We start from the raw sequence: 15,000 nt of genomic DNA on the forward strand, positions 1-15,000 counted from the left end.
ATAGCCGCTCTCCCCGGACCCCGCATTCACTATGGCCGCTCTCCCCGGACCCCGCATTCACTATAGCCGCTCTCCCCGGACCCCGCATTCACTATAGCCGCTCTTGTGACTATCTGTGTCCAGCCAAGCACTGGTTAATCTTGCAGGAGGAGTTTTCGTTCTCTTCTGACTGTCCTATGAGGCTGCATGACCCCTGACCCTCTGGACTGTGCTGATCACATGCACCCTCCCAAAGAAATATTTAGTAAATAGACTGATAAATACCTTTTCACATCAACAGTTAGAGCAGTCTTATGACTTCAGCAGCTCACTGGTTTAAAGTTTGTAGGGGGAGCTTTCTTTCTGCTCTAGGAGGATGCAGAACCCCTGACCTCTATCTGGACAGTGCTGATTGGCCCTGTGCTGATCAATGCTCTCTCCCAAGAAAAAAAGAAAAAAAACCTCTCTAGCAATACACACTTAACTGAGCATGTGCAGGTGGCTACAGGTTGTCAGTCTGGACATTTGAACAAGAGGAGGGGCAGCGAAGACAGGATCAAACAGCCTTTTTACACAATGCAGAAGATTAACCCCTTAGGTTACACAGTGAGTATAACAAGCATGCTTTACTGCATCTACAGACTGATTGTACTGTGGGGGGGTTAGTAACACTTGAATGTTGAATTCTGCTTGGTTACCATTGGATGGATATGCCTCGCAGCTGCGTTGGTGATAAAGGACTTAAAGGGGCTCTTCACTCTAGAATAAAAAAAAATTAAGTCAACTGCTGCAAATCCTGTAATTGCAAACTTTAATATAAGGACCCTTACAGGGGTGTGGACATTTTTTAAAAAACTACTTGTCCAAGGGACTAAATCGGGGTCTCTATCGGGTCGTCCCTCATGGCAATCTACTTGTCTTGATGAGGAATGTCTGGGGCTGTTAGAAATGAGAGGGGCTTTATGGCGACTTAACCCCTAGAACTAATGGCCCCCGCCCGCGGGTCCACATTCATCTGTGCGGGTGGTGCGGATTTTTGTGCGGATCCGCAGCGGCACCACCCGCACAGATCTGAGCCTAGCCTCAAGGCACTTCTCGTTTCGGGGGTGACCACGCTCTGTCACTGTCTCCCAGTTGTTCTCCTGTGTTGTCACTCTGTCTTTCATACCTGAACCTGACCAATCTACTTTGCGGGTTCCGTCAATGCAGGGAAGGGATTGTCAGATGTTACGGCTGATCTGAATGTGGCAAAACATTGTGTTTCACCCCACAGACTGTCTGCAAACTCTGGCCTAGATCTCCCCAGCAGATTGCGCAGCTCTTCGGGCGGAATTGTAACTTTGCCCCAGTCAGTTTGATTGTTTTACATGTTCTTTTCATAAGACATATGGAAGGCATCACTCGGCATATTGAGGTGGTTGGAAGCACCAGCAACATTATTCCCCCCCATGTAACAGCAGATGTCTGTTCCGATGAACGTGTTCCACTAATGACTTGTACAGAAGCAGTGCAAGCTGTTGGGTTCCTTACTTCATTATATCTCCGCAGATTTTGAGGATGTCGGCACTGCAAGGACCGGTGAATCTGAATGCAGGTTGGCTTATAGATAAATCAAGCGATTGCTAAAGTGTTACTAAACCCCCAGCAGTACAATCAGTCTGTAGATGCAGTAAAGCATGCTTGTTATACTCACTGTGGAACCTAAGGGGTTAATCCTCTGCATTGTGTAAAAATGCTGTTTGATCCTGTCTTCTCTGATCCTCCCCTCCTTCCAGTGCCCCCTCTTATCTCCTGATAAGACATATCGTGTGGCGTCAATCTGCACATGCTCAGTTTGGCGTTTGAGAGTGCATGTGATCAGTACAGGGCCAATCAGCACTGTCCAGATAGAGGTCAGGGGTCCTGCATCCTCCTAGAGCAGAATTAAAACTCCTACAAGCTTTAACAAGTGCTCTGCTGGACACTGATAGAAGTCACAAGACTGCTCTATACTGCTGATGAGAAAAGGTATTTAGCAGTTTATATTTACTAAAATAATTGCATTTCCATGTTGTGTGTACTGTGAGAGACCATATATAGTGAATGCAGGGTCCGGGGAGACCGGATATAGTGAATGCGGGGTCTGAGGAGAGTGGATATAGTGAATGCAGGGTCCAGGGAGAGCGGATATAGTGAATGCGGGGTCCGGGGAGACTGGATATAGTGAATGTGGGGTCTGGGGAGACCAGATATAGTAAATGCAGGGTCCGGGGAGACCAGATATAGTGAATGCAGGGTCCGGGGAAAGCGGATATAGTGAATACGGGGTCCTGGGAGAGCGGATACAGTGAATGCAGGGTCCGGGGAGAGTGGATATAGTGAATGCAGGGTCCAGGGAAAGCGGATATAGTGAATGCAGGGTCCGGGGAAAGCGGATATAGTGAATACGGGGTCCGAGGAGACCGGATGATAGGAATGCGGGTCCGGGGAGACCGGATGATAGGAATGCGGGTCCGGGGAGACCGGATGATAGGAATGCGGGGTCCGGGGAGAGCGGATATAGTGAATGCGGGGTCCGGGGAGAGCGGATATAGTGAATGCGGGGTCCGGGGAGAGCGGATGATAGGAATGCAGGGTCCGGAGAGACCAGATATAGTGAATGCAGGGTCTGGGGAGAACGGAAATAGTGAATGCGGGGTCTGGGGAGAGCGGCTATAGTGAATGCGGGGTCCGGGGAGAGCGGCTATAGTGAATGTTAGGTCCGGGGAGAGCGGCTATAGTGAATGCGGGGTCCGGGGAGAGCGGCTATAGTGAATGCGGGGTCCGGGGAGAGCGGCTATAGTGAATGCAGGGTCCGGGGAGAGCGGCTATAGTGAATGCGGGGTCCGGGGAGAGCGGATATAGTGAATGCGGGGTCCGGGGAGAGCGGATATAGTGAATGCGGGGTCCGGGGAGAGCGGATATAGTGAATGCGGGGTCCGGGGAGACCAAATATAGTGAATGCAGGGTCCGGGGAGAGCGGATATAGTGAATGCAGGGTCCGGGGAAAGCGGATATAGTGAATACGGGGTCCGAGGAGAGTGGATATAGTGAATGCAGCGTCCTGGGAGAGCGGATATAGTGAATGCAGGGTCCGGGGAGCCCGGATGATAGGAATGCGGGGTCCGGGGAGAGTGGATATAGTGAATGCAGGGTCTGGGGAGCCCGGATGATAGGAATGCAGGGTCCGGGGAGAGTGGATATAGTGAATGCAGGGTCCGGGGAAAGCGGATATAGTGAATGCAGGGTCCGGGGAAAGCGGATATAGTGAATACGGGGTCCGAGGAGAGTGGATATAGTGAATGCAGGGTCCTGGGAGAGCGGATATAGTGAATGCGGGGTCCGGGGAGACCGGATGATAGGAATGCGGGTCCGGGGAGACCGGATGATAGGAATGCGGGGTCCGGGGAGACCGGATATAGTGAATGCGGGGTCCGGGGAGAGCGGATATAGTGAATGCGGGGTCCGGGGAGAGCGGATGATAGGAATGCAGGGTCCGGGGAGACCAGATATAGTGAATGCAGGGTCTGGGGAGAACGGAAATAGTGAATGCGGGGTCTGGGGAGAGCGGCTATAGTGAATGCGGGGTCCGGGGAGAGCGGCTATAGTGAATGCGGGGTCCGGGGAGAGCGGCTATAGTGAATGCGGGGTCCGGGGAGAGCGGCTATAGTGAATGCGGGGTCCGGGGAGAGCGGCTATAGTGAATGCGGGGTCCGGGGAGAGCGGATATAGTGAATGCGGGGTCCGGGGAGAGCGGATATAGTGAATGCGGGGTCCGGGGAGAGCGGATATAGTGAATGCGGGGTCCGGGGAGAGCGGATATAGTGAATGCGGGGTCCGGGGAGAGCGGATATAGTGAATGCGGGGTCCGGGGAGAGCGGATATAGTGAATGCGGGGTCCGGGGAGAGCGGATATAGTGAATGCGGGGTCCGGGGAGAGCGGGTATAGTGAATGCGGGGGTCTGTGGTTTAGTAACACTTTAACATACAAAAATTGAAAAATGATTACAACTTAACCAGTGCCGACCGCCCTATAGCAACTGCTACAGGGCAGCATCATGTGTATATATGTGATTCCGCTCTTCCGCGTAGGGGCATGCGTGCGCACCACATCTGCTGTGATTTGTCACAGCAGAAGCCAATTAGCGAGTGGCAGCCAATGGATGACCGCTGACACTGATCAGTAAAGAGACACCCTGAACAGAGCTGTAAACAATACAGAGCTCCGTCCTGTCAGCGGGGATGTGCTAGATTTTGTTTCCGTGCAAAGCAGGGAATAAAATACAGCACACCCCTTAGTAAAACACTTGAAAGTAAACACAAAATCACTGGTTAGGCACACCATTAAACCTTTTGATCGCCCTGGATGTTTAACTCCTTCCAGCCGGTCTGTTTAATACAGTGACAGTGCATATTTTTAACACTGATCACTATATTAGTGTCACGGATTTCCACAAAGTGTCAGTTAGTGTCTGATTTGTCCGTGGCAATATTGCAGTCCTGATATAAGTCACTGATCGCTGCCATTACTAGTATAAAAATAAATAAATTCCAGTATATATATCATAGTTTGTAGACGCTATAACTTTTGTGCAAACCAATCAATATACGCTTATTGGGAATATATATATATATATATATAATAATTTTTTTTATATATTTATATATATATATATATATATATATATATATAGGGAGGTTTATCAGTACCTTCCATAATATCTGATTGAAAAGCTAAGAATATTTCGCTGTAGCCTATCATTTATCATGTGGTATTATTGTCTGTTTTTGTGTGAGGCATTGTTTCGCTAGCCTCGTTCTTGTATATTCCAATACCCTGCTATAAGATTCCACAAGCTGAAATCTTGCAGAGAACCAGTGGAAATTGGGCTTCTGCATAAGGAGTGTAAATGCCATCATCTCACCTAAGGGGCTCTGGTATTTGACACCATTCTTCAAGCTCGGGAATTTAGAGAACGCATGTGCTGTTGGGATCGGACGTTTGACAGCACAGAAACCGTCACACCAGAACAAAAACCAGTCCTCTATTTTTAAACATTTATAAGTAGATATCCTGCCCAAGAGCGGACGCTACATGATACCTATTATTACCTTTCTGTAGCAAGTTTTGTGTGTGCTCTTTGTCTTCCTTAGTTAGGTTTCACTTTGCTGCTTGGGGCTTAATGTCCCTCGTGCCCTTCCTTCGTTTTCCATCCCCTTGTCCAGTGAGAATATTCCAGTATCGCCTTTTTCCTTGGTAAGAAAACAATGTAAGTAAGCATGGCCTGCAGTGGAGGCTTCATACTCAACTGTTCTTCCAGTCTTTCCTCTCTTGAAAAGCTATGGCCTCTTCACAATCGATGCAGTGCCGGGTTCTTCTACCGTTTCCTACGTCTCTATACAGTAGTGATGTAGACGGCCGGAGAAAAAGCTATAGCACAAGTGAGGACACAGGAATTGAACAACCTCCAGAAATGTTTGAATATGAAGGTTCTTCAGGTGTCTTCAGGATTGTCCAGCATGGATGGCTTCCACAGCCAAATACAACTCTGAAATCTCAGCTTGTGCCATGTAGAGCAAAGCAGCAGGTTCGCTTTGTTGTGGCCCCACTGACAACACTTTACCTTTCCTCACTGCTCAGCTGTTCTAATTTGTTGTTGGAGTGAAGAAAAATATCTGATACTTCCAGGTACGGCAGAGCATGTGACCAACTCGGACGCTCCTGACCTCTCATGTAAAGGTCATGGTGCTTTTGTTGTTGGTCATTTGGACACCCAGAGCTGTCACATTTGAGCAGATGGTTCTTAGCCCTTTGTGGTCTACTGGTCGTGACTGGAGCAGGCCATAGACGATGCGATTTTCTTTCCTGCAACCAAGAAAATTGGTTAGTTCTCCCCAACAACACAGTCAGTGTTGATGGAGGAATTCTTCCCGTGGAGCTATTGTGTTTTCCCAGCTGGGGGGGGGGCTCGAGTGGTGCCGATCCTGCCGTGAGAATACAGTGATTATTGCTAGCGGCTATAGCCACTGGCCATAATCACATGAAAGTCCCACAGGCTGGTTGTACCCAAATCGTACAACAATTGAATTGGGTACAATCAGCCTGCTCATAGATGGTTCAGATGTTTGCCGGTCCGTGGTGAACTGGACAAGATTCAGACAATCTATGGCTGTGGTTTTGAGTGGTGCTGACCCTGCCGTGAGAATACAGTGATTATTGCTAGCGGCTATAGCCACTGGCCATAATCACATGAAAGTCCCACAGGCTGGTTGTACCCAAATCATATAACGAATGGAGTACAATCGGCCTGTTCATAGATGGTTCAGATGTTTGCCAGTCCCTGCTGAACTGGACGAGATTCAGACCATCTTTGGTTTTGAGTGGTGCTGACCCTGCCGTGAGAATACAGTGATTATTGCTAGCGGCTATAGCCACTGGCCATAATCACATTTAAAGTCCCACAGGCTGGTTGTACCCAAATCGTACAACAATTGAATTTGGTACAATCAGCCTGCTCATAGATGGTTTAGTTGTTCGCCGGTCCCTGCTGAACCGGACGAGATTCAGACCATCTATGACCAGTTTTAGAGCTTACACTGGGCTTCCTCTCACTTCTGTTGGCTGAGGAATGAGAAGATAAGTGCCGTTCATAGTGCCAGCATTAAACTGAACTATTGCTTTGTACTTCATAGGCAGGGCACTGGTTCACCTTTAAAGGGTTCTTATTGGACCGGGGAATGAGAGTTTGTTTAGCCCAGAAGTTAGGGAAGCAAAGTGCCAAGAAACAAAGTGAAACTAAATCCATGTTTCCTGGCTTATAAAGATGATGATACTCTTAGGCCTCGGCTCTCGGACAGCATTTTAAATGACTGACATATTGAATGGCCACCAGGAGGAATGGATGATTCTCGCCAGCGGAGCTGTAGCCAAAATTTTTTGGCAGTAGATATGCCTTAAGTTTATATATTTTTATACCCACAGTCCCGACTGGTTGTCTTTAGGGTAAAGTTATATTTTTGATACACCAAATGGCCAAAGGTTTGTGGACACCTGACCACCACATCTGTATGTGCTTGTTGGACATTCCTTGCAGCTTTACCTTCATCCTCTCTTTTTGGGAAGGCTTTCCATAAGATTTTGGAGTGTCTTCAATCAAAACGGCCTTTGTGAGATCCGGTACTCATGTTGGATGAGACCACCTGGCTCTATGCAGGCCACTCAACTTCCTCTAAACCTAGTCGTGTTGAGTCGGCGTTCTGCTTAATCATGCTGGCACAGAAAAGAGCCTTCCCCAAATTGTTGCCATAAATTTTGGAAGTGCACAATTTTTTTACATTTCGTTGTACACTGTAGCATTATCCCACCGAGGACACCTGAATTCAATAATTTGGCGGGGTATGCACATGCTTTTGGCCACATAGTGTACGTAGGTATTGGTGATAGTTGCAGGACTAGCGAGGAGAAATTGGTAAACAGGTCAATAGACAGCATGCTCCTTTTCCCCAGAGTTCTATTTACCTGCATGATGCCAGATTGTAAAGCTAATATTCCTGTACTTCCTGCGCCACTCCCCCCCCAACCCTAAACCTCGCTCCCCTGTTCACTGCATGGGCACCATAACCGGTGTTTGCACATCTTCTTCCCTTCTTTTTCTCTTCCTGTCTTTTCTCTCCCTTAACAACCCCCCAGCCCACGTGTCTACTCATTGCGTGTTTTCTTTTCCTCTCCACCTTGTCTTTCTCCTCCGTCGCCAAACTCTTCTTTGTTTTCCTCCTTTTTTTTATTATGTAATTTTTCTTTCTCCGTAAACCTTTATTTTGTCCTTTTTACCATTTGGGACCCTTTTATTTCATTTTGCGTCTTTTTTTTTTATTCTTTTCTACTTTGTTCCTTCTTTATTCCTTCCCTTGGCCTTTCTCGTTCTGTTCTTCATTACTCGCCCATGCATGCAGCAGCCCGAGTGTAGGAACTGTCGAGAGAAGGAGACATCTGGCTGGGAGAAGATGGATGGGGACCACAATACTGACCACACGAGAAGCTATAAGACCTATCAGCCTGAAGACAACGAGTCCTATGCAGCAGAGGTAGGTGACGGTGCATTCTTTATCTGCCTGAAAAAAGAAGTAAACCCTCTTGTACTGCAGTTAGGTTTTAGATCATGAAATAACAAGTATATCCCTCACTTTGAAAAAATGTTGATCTCATTCATCATAAATGGGAGCTCAGCTCACCACAGTGCATCAAAAGACATATATAATACATTGCGATAAAAGTATAATGTACTTTTTTTTCCATCTGTTGTGGTACATTGGTGTCCCATTCATAATAACTGGGCTGCCTGGATTCAATGTGTATTAACATTGGTATCCCATTCATAATAACTGGGCTGCCTGGATTCAATGTGTATTAACATTGGTATCCCATTCATAATAACTGGGCTGCCTGGATTCAATGTGTGTTAATGTATGTAATAAATCACTGCAACGGAACACTTAAAGCGGAACTACGCTGATGTTCAAAGCAAACTCCCCTATCCATCCATGTGTCCATGCTTTATATTGCTGAGAAATCACTTTGAAAAACACTCCCCCTAGCATTTCTGTCTGTGGCCATCTTGCATAAGGGCAAATCATTCATGTAGCATTTACTTCCTGGAATCCATCTGCCCCTTAGCTCAGGCAGGAGGGTTTGCGCAACCCTCTGGGATGCATGACATTATTTGCCTAGGACTGGAAACCAAGAAGTAACTGAAGAAATGTAAAAAAAAAAAAAGTTTAAAATAAGTAAATATGATATACTTTCCTATCTCTATAAACTAATGTTCGCAGCATAAGGATTAAACATGTCAATGTTGACTGAGGGAGTGAAGTTCCACTTAAGGTGTGAAATAGCCACTTAAATGGAACCTTATTAAAATGTCAAGAAAAATTTCCTTTATCTGCTTTCCAACTTCACGTCTTCTCCCCTGACAGAAGCCCGATTTGTAGGCATTTCCAAAGTTGGGCTCAGTTGCCAGTGAGTGAGCCTGGAGGAGGTGGGTATCAGCTTGAGGACTCCTGCAATTAAAGGGGAGTTTCATTCTCCCCTAAAAAAATGGTTAATGTTTAGTGAGAGCGAAGTTCTGCTTTAAGTGTGAAACAGCCAAATGGAACCTAAATGAAATGTCCAGAAACATATTATTTTTTCTTTATCTGCTGTCCGACTTCTCTGCTTCTCCCCTGACAGAAGCCCGGTTGTGGGCATTACTAAAGTTGGGCTCAGTTGCCACCGCCCCCTGCTAAGTGAACGAGCCTGGAGGAGTGGGGTATCAGCTAGAGGACTCATGCAATTAAAGGGGAGTTTTTTTCCCCTCCCCTAGAAAATAAAAATAAAAAAAAAATAGGTTAATGTTTATTAAGAGCAAAGTTCTGCTTTAAGTGTGAAACAGTCACTCAAATGGAACCTGAATGAAATGTCCAGAAACATTTTTTCTTTATCTGCTTTCCAACTTCTCTGCTTCTCCCCAGACAGAAGCCCGATTGTGGGTATTACTAAAGTTAGGCTCAGTTGCCATCGCCCCCTGCTAAGTGGACGAACCTTGGGGGGGGGGGGGGGGGTTCAGCTAGAGGACCCATGCAATTAAAGAGGAGCTTCAGTCTCCCCAAAGAAAAAAAATTAAAAGTCAGAAGCTACAAATACTGTAGCTGCTGACCTTTGTTAAAAGAACGCTTACCTGTCCAGGGACCCAGCCCTCTCCTCACCTGAACCGGTTCTTTGCCATTCTTCGGGTCCCCGACATCAGCAGGTTTCCTAAGGGAAACCGGCTGTGAAGCTTTGCGGCTTCACAGCCAACCTCCCCCCTGCGCATGCACCAGCCACGCTGCGCTTCGTGAACGGTCCTGCGACCTTCCCAAAAGGTTGCAGGAAGGGATCTTCCGGTGGATCTGCTGTGGCAAACCAACCGCAAATGGGAGAGTATAGTTGGCAAAACCAAGACTGGGGGGTTGGAGGAAGGTTGATGGAAGTAGCACTGACTGTGGCCATTTTTTTTTTTTTTTTTTCTTTTTTAAACTTGACATTTCTTGAAGACCTATTGGCCATATTGGGTTTAGGCGGCTGATTGCGTTGTGTTGCACTTAGAAAAAAACCAGTAGTAGTGTAAACCGGCCAGGTAGGAGAATGGGGCATTAGGCCTTGTCTTGTGGTGGGACTGCGCTGGAATAGCCGCCCAATGCAGTCCTACCGTCCCTGGTGTCCCCTGGCCCTAACGAAGGAGGCTTTATTTTATCCATGTAATGCCGAGCTATAAGATCAGGTTTTCCCCGGAGTACTTTATTTTTCCATCAGTATAATAATCAGCATTAAAGGATGCTGGCTTCTGCTTCATTTGCTGCTGTTGCACCGACTTCACGCTGGAGTTCACCATCCCGGCTCCTGCATACGTAATCGCTGCTTTAAATAGTTCGTAGAAAACATCCACTCCTTTCTCTGCTCAGCAACAGCGATACACAAAGGCCGAATGGAACGCTGTCAGCGCAAGTCTATTGCCTATTGGCCACGGCGGATGTTGTACAGCCTAGCAACTCTTTTGCGGTTGCCTAGCAACCTTGTTACTATCCGAAGCTCTGTAAGGAGAGCTGGACCAATCGCAGAGCCGATTAACTCTTTCCTTGTCGCATCATTCAGTAGGTCTGCCTTTTTTTTTTTCTTTCTTTTTTTCCCCGCCCTCCATAAACAATTCACCAGTAGTAAGACTTTAAAACGATGCAATGTTTGTCAATATCATTTTTGCATGTATTTTATATCGGTGGACAAATGGGACGGATTTATTTGTAAAAAAAAAAAAAAAAATTCAGCAAACTGTCTTATGAAAGTAGTGCAGATAGAGGCCAAGTTGAAAAATGATGCATTTTAATTTTTTTTAATTTTTTTTAATTTGTTTTGTTGGGTTTTTTTGTTGTTTTTTTTTGTGACTAATGTCCCGTATACAATATGAAAATCATACGAAAATGTTTAGTACAAGGACCAATTGTCTGATAATCGGATCGTTGGTACGCAGCTTTCCAGAGCCAATCACGACAATTTATGCGACCATATCCAAAGGGACAAGCGCAAAACGTTTTCTCATTTGATACCAGATCTATGGCTGATTATACTGCTACAGGGCTGCACGGGTGTGCAAAATCACGTGTGTATATATACGTGATTTTGCATTTTCCACGTAGGGGGCGGGCGCGCCCTACCCACACCGCCATTCACGGCTGCAGCTGTCAGTCACCGGGTCCCGCCCAGTGATTGCCAAGCATCCCCAGGGAGGAGAACTATGTAAACAATACAGTTCTCCTCCCTGTCAGCTCCTGCACACTGCTTTGGATGGCTGTGCACAGCCATCCAGAGCAGTGTGATTACCATGAAGCGCGCACACACAGAGCTTACTGTGAAACCGCACACAGGCAGCTACGGATGTCAATCACCGGGTCCCGGACGGAGATTTCCCTTCTGGCACTTGCCGATAGTCATGGAAAGCTGATCTCTCTCCTTCCAACAAGGATATGCTGCTATGTATTCCTCTGCACACAGTTAACCCTTTGATCAACCCTCATTTTAACCACTTCCTGTCTAGTGCTATTAGTACAGTGTCAGTGCTTTTTTTTTTTTTTTTTTTTTTTTTTTAGCATTGATCACTATGTTGGTGTCAGTTCCCCCCAGTGTCAGAATGCCTGCTGCAGTCCCGCTATAAGTCGCTGATTGCCACCATTACTAATACAAAAATAAATGCCAATATCTATACCGCCATTTGTAAATTCTATAACTTTCACGTAAACCAATTAATTTACACGTATTGGGATTTTTTTTTTTTTGCAAAGACACGAAGCAGAATACATTTTGGCCTAAATTTATGGTGAAATTTGATTTTTTTTTTTTTTATTTATTTTTTTTACCGGATATGTTTAATAGAAAAAAGTTAAAAATATATATTTATTTTTTTCTCAAAATTGTCGGTTTTTTTTTCTTATAGTGCAAAAAATTAAAAATGCACAGGCGATCAAATACCACCAAAAAAAGGCTCAATTTGTGGGGAAAAAAAGGTCATACATTTAATTTGGGTGTAGCCTTGCATGACCGCGCAGTTGTCAGTTAAAGTAACGCAAAAAATGGCCTGGTCAGGAAGGCGGGTAAATCCTCAGGAGTGAAAGTGGTTAATCAGTACAGTAGTCGTCCGAAAATACAGTACATCACTTTCTAAATTCTTTGGAGCAAAGTTGTAAATGGCTTTGTATATTGATGTTAATATTTTGAATTTTGTTTGTTGGGCAATGGGAAACCCAGATATTATCTTGCAAAAGGTACATTGAGATTATTACTGTTCTGTGCATAGTGCTTGTAGAGAGCAGACCTGTAGGAGGGACTCAGCAGTCCCACTTACTGCAGACTGCCTGCAGAAAACTACAGGAGGGGAGAGAGACCAGTCACACTGCACAGGGAGGGAGAGCAGTTGTAAGTGGTCTTTAGTATTCTACAGTTGGGTCCATATATATTTGGACACAGGCACAAGTTGAGATTTTTTCAGGTCATTACCAAAACATATTCAAGCTATAGTCATATAATGGATATGGGCTGAAAGTGCGCACTCCCAGGTTTAATTTGAGGGTATGTACATCCAAATTGGAGGAAGGGTTTAGGAATTACAGCTCTTAAGAGTAACCATCCCCCCTTTTTCAAAGGACCAAAAGTAATTGGACAATTGACTCAAAAGCTGTTTCACGGCCAGGTGTGGGCTACTCCTTCGTTATTTCATCAATTAAGCAGGTAAAAGGTCTGGAGTTAATTCTAAATGTGGTATTTGCATTTGGAATCTATTGCTGTGACCCCACATCATGCGTTCAAAGGAGCTGTCCACGCAAGTGAAACAGACCATTGTAAGGCTTCAAAAACAAAACAAATCCATCAGAGAGATCGCAGCAACATTAGGAGTGACCAAATCAACAGTTTGGTCCATTCTGAGGAAAGAAGAACACACTGGTGAGCTCAGCAACATAAAAAGGCATGGACGTCCACAGGAGATAACCGTGGTGGATGATCGCAGGATCCTCTCTATGGTAAAGAAAAACCCATTCACAACATCCAGACAAGTGAAGGACACTCTCCAGGAGGTGGGCGTATCATTGTCAGTCTACAATCAAGAGAAGACTTCACAAGAGCAAATACAGAGGGTTCACCACAAGGTGCAAACCATTCATAAGCCTGAAGAATAGAAAAGCCAGATTAGACTTTGCCAAAAAACATCTATAAAGCCGGACCAGTTCTGGAAAAGCATTCTTTGGACGGATGAAACTAAGATGAATCTGTACCAGAATGATGGGAAGAAAAGTGTGGAGAAGGCTTGGAACAGCTCATGATCCAAAGCACACAACATCATCTGTACCACATGGTGGAGGCAGTGTGATGGCATGGGCATGCATGGCTTCCAGTGGCACCGGGTCATTGGTGTTTATTGATGATGAGACAGAAGCAGTCGGATGAAGTCTGCAATGTTTACAGATATACTGTCAGCCCAGATTCAGCCAAATGCAGCAAAGCTGATTGAACGGTGCTTCACAGTACAGATGGACAGTGATCCAAAACACACTGGCAAAAGCAACCCAGGAGCTTTTGAAGGAAAAGAAGTGGAATATTCTGCAATGGCCGAGTCAATCACCTGATCTCAACCCACTTGAGCATGCATTTCACTTGCTGAAGGCAAAACTAAAGGCAGAAAGACCCACAAACAAAGAACAACTGAAGACAGCTGCAGTTAGAGCCTAGCAAAGCATCAGAAAGGAGGAAACCCAGTCTTTGGTTATGTCCATGGGTTCCAGACTTCAGGCAAAGCATCAGAAAGGAGGAAACCCAGTCTTTGGTTATGTCCATGGGTTCCAGACTTCAGGCAAAGCATCAGAAAGGAGGAAACCCAGTCTTTGGTAATGTCCATGGGTTCCAGACTTTAGGCAAAGCATCAGAAAGGAGGAAACCCAGTCTTTGGTAATGTCCACGGGTTCCAGACTTCAGGCAGTCATTGCCAGTAAAGGATTCTCAACAAAATATTACGAATTAACATTTTATTTATGATTATATTCATTTGTCCAATTACATTTGAGCCCCTGAAAATGTGTATAAAAATGGTTGCAGTTCCTAAAATTTGTACTTGATAGTTATGTTCAACCCCTGACTTAAAGCTGAAAGTGCATTTCAAATTCATTTGGATTGTTTTTGTTTTAAATTATTCTGGTGGCATACAGAGCCTAAAGTCTGGTAATTGTGCCTGTGTCCAAATATATATGGACCTAACCGTACCTGATGCACATGAAGATAAAATCAGATGGGGGGGGGGGGGGTACCTCTTTTGGAGCGAATATACGATGGTCTGATCGTTCGTACACCGCTTTCAAGAGCAGACCGTGTGAAAATATCCGAAAGGGCAAGCATGAAAATTTTTCTCTTAAGATAACAGAACATGCGATTTTTCCTTTCAATCAATACAGTATTTGCCCGTAAAAAAAAATAAAAATAGTGACCAAGACTACGCATGCTCAGAAATGAAATAATCCATTACAACACAACACATGACATCATCGCAGGAAGTTGTGTTCTGCCTTGCGAGAGTTTTCATCACTGTAGTAACCTTCATTTTCAAGACATGAGACTAGCATGCAAAAAAAAAAAGTACCATCTTTCGCCCAATATTCTCTCGGTGTGTACTAGACGTTATTGGTATTCGGTCCACTTCTGTGAGCCCAGGGTATCAAGGACCCACCCCCGAGGGCTACATCATCAAACCGCCCTGGGGCTACAAGAAAATGCTGCAAGGAATAGTAGCACCGGGTCATTATGTCATTAAGGCCTCCTTTCACACTTGAGCGTTTTTATGCTCCCCCCCCCCCCCCCCCCGGATGACCCATGGGGAAAAAAGTATGCACAGAAATTTTTTAAAAACAAAGATGGCAAAAGTGGCTCCAAGAAAGGAGGGAGGAGCATAAAAACGG

The 15,000-nt window shown here is 45.5% G+C and overlaps 1 protein-coding gene across 1 annotated transcript in view; it reads left to right on the forward strand.

Annotated features, from left to right (window-relative positions):
- Nucleotides 1-8,082, forward strand: part of LOC149428328 (microtubule cross-linking factor 2-like) — a gene marked incomplete at both ends in the record, with an annotated part of 20,833 nt that extends 12,751 nt beyond the window's left edge. Inside the window, one exon of the mRNA XM_089667506.1 lies at nucleotides 7,951-8,082. Within this exon, the coding sequence (XP_089523632.1) occupies nucleotides 7,951-8,082 (132 nt within the window). The remainder of the gene's footprint in view (nucleotides 1-7,950) is intronic.
- Between the last annotated feature and the right edge of the window lie 6,918 nt (nucleotides 8,083-15,000).

Source organism: Staurois parvus, unplaced genomic scaffold (assembly GCF_062004578.1).
Source record: "Staurois parvus isolate SC_StPar_1 unplaced genomic scaffold, SC_StPar_1.0 ptg003305l, whole genome shotgun sequence".
NCBI lineage: Eukaryota > Metazoa > Chordata > Amphibia > Anura > Ranidae > Staurois > Staurois parvus.